The sequence below is a fragment of the Austrofundulus limnaeus genome, unplaced genomic scaffold (genome assembly GCF_001266775.1).
Source record: "Austrofundulus limnaeus strain Quisiro unplaced genomic scaffold, Austrofundulus_limnaeus-1.0 Scaffold28, whole genome shotgun sequence".
Taxonomy (NCBI): Eukaryota; Metazoa; Chordata; class Actinopteri; order Cyprinodontiformes; family Rivulidae; genus Austrofundulus; species Austrofundulus limnaeus.
Window position 1 is genome coordinate 2,946,390 of NW_013952430.1, and position 6,312 is coordinate 2,952,701.

A 6,312-nucleotide genomic window follows, 5' to 3' on the forward strand; every position below is an offset into this window, starting at 1 on the left:
ATGGTGGTCAGAGGGTCCGGTGGCGCCGGTGCATGGCAGCCTCGCCTCTGTCAGTGTGTCCCAGGGCAGCTGTGGCTACAACGTAGCTTACCATCATCAGTGTGTGAATGTGTGTGTGCATGGATGAATGTCTGAAGTGGACGGTGCCTTGGGGTCCAAGTGGATTTGAGAAGGCGCTATATAAGTTCAAGCCATTTACCAAATGCTACGTCTTTAATTTATTTATGTATTTTTAAATGTTTTAATATGGTCAGTTTGAGCCATACCATTATTTTTTTTTATCCATTATCTTTTAGGGATAATTTATTAATTTCTTCTAATAAATTTAGTAAGTTACTCATTTTGCGCTCTCACCAGTTGTTGGTAGCCATTTAATTTTTACAGTTTTTATTACTAAAGCTTGAGGAATGAAGCCAGAACCTGCCTCTCTGTTCCTTTCTTCCTCATTACACAGACCATTTTTCATGGTTTGGAGGTATTACTCATTAATGATTCATTAATTGCCAGGTAGTGGTTATAAAGTGCCCTCCATACTCATTTGTCATTGTTATGTGTTCGGAAAATGCCTTTAATCAGCTCTTTGATTCAGTCCGGACATTTCTAGGTTTGTTTTCCTTCCTCTTCCCAACATCTCCCTTCAGCGATGTGAAAATAAACCTTAAACAAACCATCTGACGCTTTTATGTTTGCGTTGGCGAGCGTTCTGAAGCTTATGCTCAGAGACCCGCAGGTCTAAAATAGTACTAGCCGGTGTGCTAGCTGTGACGAACACCATCTCCCACAACAGATGAAATCTCCCACGGTTTTCAAATCTGGCAGCTCCGACTGCAATCCTATTTATATGGTTAGTGACTGGCTTATTGCAGGCATAAAAAGCACCAAGTACAGAAATAGTTCGCTGAGATAGGAATATTGCTCGTTTGCTTTCACCGATTTGTGATTAGCGTTTTGGAGCGGGGGCCACACAGGAGACATTGTATGTCTATGGTTTGATAGTTACAGTGGTGCAGTTTGGGCTGTTAGATTACATCACAGATCTGATCCAACGGTATCGCTTTTCTGCAACCGGGAACATACCAGATTGTCCCTTTTTTACTTCTGAAAATATCAAGTTCAGTGTTCAGGGTTTTTTGTTTTTCTTTCAGATTTGTTTAAAAGAGAGAGAGAGAGAGAGAGAGAGAGAGAAAGATCTTTCATGCTTTCAGTTTTAGCTGTGACCTTCTTGAACCGTGTCCCACACTTTAATCATTGGGCTAATTACCCCAAGCGCTTGACTTAATTGACAGCTGCTTGAAGTTTAATAAATGAATAATTTATCGGTTTGTCATAGCGCTGCCCTTAAGCCTCGCCGGTGACATGACTCTGTCAAAGTCAATCAGTTATCATATCTTTGGTCTACCTTCAAATCTCAGCAGCGAGGGAATAAATTTCTGTGAAACTGAATACATAACGTGCCTCCCAAAAGAAGACGACTTGCATTAAACCAGGTGTTTAGTCATATTGTAGCCATCTTGGTAGGTTTTTAAGACATGCTGATAAAAGGCGAAAGCAATTTTTTTTTTTTTGCCCTTCGTGTTTGTGTCTGTTAGCAAAATATCTCATGAACCACCAAACAGATTTTGATTATGAAACTTTCGCTAAACAATTAGAGGGTTTCTAATTGAGCCAGCCCAATTAAAGATGGCTGCCACAGACTCAAACGGAGATTAGGAACAAAAGACGGCTATGATCCAGCCAAGTTTAAAGATATTGTGTTCAAATTTGCTGCGATCATAGCTGAGAGTCTTTCACGACTTAAAAGTTTAAGTGCAACTCACTGTGGAAAATCTTTCTTAAAACTTTAGCAATAACTGAAAGAGTAAATCGTGTTTGTCTGTCAGCAAAATGAACCACTGGACGGATTTTAATGACACTTTCAGAAAGCCAACATAAACATATAGTCAGCACAAGAAGTGATTATATCTTTGTTGTAACAATGTTAAGCAATAAATCTCATAGCGGGCACCTGATTGGCAGAATCCAAGGGTGACAGAAGCTCAAAACAAGTGTGAATAGAAACAACAAAATAAACTGTTTGGTAGAGAAGATTAGGCAAATCTTTAATGTGCGCAACCCACATAATCAGCTCTACTGCTCATCCCACAGATGCATGCTCCTTACAAATGTGACACCATTTAAAAGAGAAAATAAAAGACTTTCCAACATTATAAGTTTTATTGCTAAGAAGCATTGTTACAACAAAGAAATAATCTACCCACAAATTCACTGACTATTGTGCTAATTTTAGATACAGTATATCTCAGTCAATTTCACAGCTATTGAGCAAAAATTTGATCTGGTAGTAGCTGAGAGTCACTCACAACACATATATCATATGAAACTGTGCTTTACCTTAAAGTTCTGACCTAAATGATTACAATTCTGTTATTTCTCAACATATGTTGATTTTAGTTTTCAACTGATTGTAAGACGAGCATTAAAGAGGAACGCTCGGCTTTCAAGTCATCATAAAATAATCATCAGCTGATTATTTTGTTGTCCTATAACGCATTAAAACACATCATCTCTAGAGAATGACTTGCAGGTTGCCCTCCCTCTGGTGGGTTTCTTTAAAAGAGGGTGTCATGTTCACACAGGATAAAAACACAACAGCAGCAGAAGACAAAGTGATTGACACCAGCTACAGATTCCATCTGCCTTTTTGTTTTCTATATTTCTTGTTGAGGAACGACACTTTTTTCTACCATTAGTCCTTCTTTTAGCCTTTTTCAGATATTTTAGTTGTATGAGGAGACTGCAAAAAAATGCTGATAATTTATACTGTCAAGTTGTATGAAACGCAGTAAGGGAATACCTTTAAATTATAAAAGCAGGAGAAGATTTGAGGTAGCTCACTCCCTTAAGAAGCAGAAGTTCTGCTGATTAAAGAAATAAGCAAAGAAAAACGAGTCTAAAAACACTGAATATAAACTCTTGGGATCTGTAAGCACCAATTACAACATCCTCTAAAGTTTCATTTTCTCCTCCCAACAGAAAAATATTCGCAGTGTTTAATAGAAACTTTAAGACCACACACAGCAATATACACATATATATTATTCAGGCTAAATTAACAATTTGCGCTCGGTAGTAAGAGGTGTAAATACCGTAAAAATGGCTCTTATGTGACTAAACTACAAAAGAACCAAATTGTATTTTTAGATTAAGTCACACTCAGTCCATTACCCTTCTCCCATCTGATTGTCGTGATTCCACACACACAGCTTTTATTGTCAGCATTTAAACTGACTTGATTAAAGCAAACATTATAAGCCACCCTGTCTGAATGGGGTAACAGCAGAAACTGCATAATTATTTCAGCAGCTGCAGAAAATCACTCTCAATCACAAGACTTTTTTTGGGTGGGGGGGTAATTTTGATGCTATAAAATCTGTCAAAATGATTCATCTCAACCCAACACCGAAACGGTTTTAAATAGAAAGTTTCATGGTCAGAACTGATCAAGAGAATAAGTAATAAAAGCTGCCTACCTGCAGGTGCTGCTTTTCTGCATCACTTCTGCTCTGTGGTAGCCCGACAGCTTGCAGAAACCGTCATTGCTGTAGACGATGGGCCAGTCGACTATCTGGGCGTTCCCCAGGACGAAGTTGGTGTCTGTTTAAAAAGAAAAAAACAAAAGAACACAAAAAGGACAAAAAAAGTGGATGGTCACAGTATTTCCTGAAAACTGCCACATAAAGAAATTCTTATAGTTTAAGAAACAATACAAGATCCGTTTGATCAAACTGCAACTAAAACCTGTTTTGGCGACTCGTTCCGACTAAGAGACAAGAAAACTTTTAGTTAGAGTTTATAAGTGTCAATAGCATTAAAAGGGAAAATAAATTTGAATTATAGTTTAATAAATAACTTGATTATGGTTGTTCATATAATCAGCATGTATTTTTCTGTAGAAAGTTAACTGAAATGAATGTGGCCCGAAAATAAATTTAAAAAAAGATTTCCTTTTTTCATGTGATCATTTAACCCTTAGAGTATGAATTGTGAATAACTCTCAGCTACTTCCACACGAAAATTTAGCTCAATATTTATAAAAATGAAAATGATTTATAGCTATTTTTGTGTTTAATATGGTTGATCAGCTGTGACAGCCAGTTTCACTTAGGAATGGAGATCATCTAAGCATCTTTGAGTACCCTAAAAAGTGCTATATAAGTTTGATGTATTATTATTATTATTATTATTATTATTATTATTATTATTATTATTATTTAATGAGTGCTTACTAAGGGTTTCATAAAAATGTACTGACTGGTTTGTGAAATATTGTGAGTAAACACACACTTCATAATCACCTGAATTTTAAGGTGACAATAATCATCATTTTCTTATGTTTGTAACAGTGTGTACACATGTGTGTAAAGTTTAAAAAAAAGTGAACATTTATGTTTGGCTCTAATTTACATTTGAAGCAATATAAATATGTATTTTTACTTTCTGTATTTAGAAACAATTAAAAATTTGATCTACTTATTATAAAATTTAAAAACGTATATTGTTTATAATTTGGCATATTTAAATGAAGCCAGGATTTTAAAAAAATAAAAAGATAACACAACTAAATTACAAGTCATTTTTACAATTTGATGCCTTTTTATTCTTTCAAGCACTGTTTTTAAACATATCTGTAGTTTTCTGATATAAATATGGTGTTTTCAGAATAATCAAAACCAGAAATGACAAATATATATACATTTGTAGGTGATTATGAAGTTTTTTTTTCTTTAATGGCCACCTTTTAAGGTAAAGTGATTACATCAGCAGTGTCAAAGTGTGTTATGTTTAGCCCATAGGAAATAACTTAAAAGTAATAGTTATTGAATTTTTGAATTCCATTTCTACATATTACTTGTTTCATATTTTGTAAAAATACTGTCTCTGGTTTTCCAATCATGAGGATAATACAATTCCACACATATTAATGTTTAGCATTTCAAAGTGAGTTTTTAAATAAATAAAAGTGAGGCACAAGGTATTTATTGCTGGGATCAACACATCGTTAAAATTGTGTTTAAACATTTTTTTTTCCACATATATTTCTGACAAAGTATAAAAAGGCAATTCATCAAACTAAACTTGCCATGAGACAACAGTAGGTGCATCATTTGAACAACGACAGGAGAAGCAACCAAGTCTGATAATAAACTAGTAAAACCACTTTTCACAACCACGACAATATGACAACACAAGGGTAGAAGATCAGGAGAAGAAACTGCAAACATCTGGCCACAAATTTCAAAAAACACACTTGGGAGGGGAAAAAAACAACTATTCTTTAGTCACACTGACACAAAAGGACAACTGAAAGTTATGAACACAATGACAGGAAACGATGCACGAGACGTTTCATGCTTCCAGTGATTTTATTTCCTTTTTTTTCTTTTTTTTTTAAGACGACTGCATGCGTGTTGAGCTTCAAATAAAAACAGCAAAAACTCTGAGTCTCTCTTGCTGGGTGTAACTAAAAAAAAGATAGCCTTGTAAAATAACGGCACAGAACATTTAATGAAACATTACAAGGATATTAGGAAATCAATAAAGAGAAAGCTAGATTAAACTGTAAAATATACCTGTCTGTCTATGTGACAGAGTCCAAACTGAAAGTTGTGAAATAAAAAAAAAGAAGGTTAACAGAGAACAGGGAGAAACAATGTCACACAGAGAAGATGGGTCAGAAAAACAAACAGGTGTGATATTTTATACTGAATATTGTATATATATATTTCTGGTACATGGAGTTTGCAATTTTCAACAGACATGTTTATGTCCACTGGTACTGGTACTGGTTTGTTTCTGATCTTTGTCCAACCCTAACCCAGTAGTTCAGTCATCCAAATCTTACCAAGCAGTGACTGAAAGCAGAAAGTATTTACTGAAGTGAAAATAAATAGAACAACAACAACAATAATAATAATAATAATAACTGTTTGATAGTAAACAACATCATTTTGTAAAGTAAAAACAAAAATCACCAAAACTCAAACCCATGTCGTTTAGTTAAAACCAGGGATTTTCTATAAAATCGTGGCAATCCAGCACTTTTTAGAAAGTCAAAGTCTTTCAGGAGTAATACTAAATGATTATCTCTGAAAAGGCTACATACCAAGTACTAAGTGGTGAATAACAAACTGACCCAGTCTTCACAGCAGAACGTGCAAACCAGCAGAAAACCTACATCTACTCATTAGTGTTCATAGACGTAATTTTCACACATTTTTTTTTGCAAATGGACAATGAGAAAAAATAGATATT

The 6,312-nt window shown here is 34.9% G+C and overlaps 1 protein-coding gene across 4 annotated transcripts in view; it reads right to left on the bottom strand.

Annotated features, from left to right (window-relative positions):
- The window catches only part of kcnh1a (potassium voltage-gated channel, subfamily H (eag-related), member 1a), a 73,215-nt gene that overhangs the window by 62,661 nt on the left and 4,242 nt on the right, over nucleotides 1-6,312 (bottom strand). For 2 of the 4 annotated variants that reach the window (XM_014005166.1, XM_014005165.1), the window contains exons 2-3: nucleotides 5,631-5,657; nucleotides 3,531-3,654 (exon numbers count right to left, since the gene is read on the bottom strand). In XM_014005166.1, coding sequence (XP_013860620.1) covers nucleotides 3,531-3,654; nucleotides 5,631-5,657 — 151 coding nt within the window. The remainder of the gene's footprint in view (nucleotides 1-3,530; nucleotides 3,655-5,630; nucleotides 5,658-6,312) is intronic. The other 2 variants (XM_014005168.1, XM_014005167.1) reach the window with 1 other exon arrangement.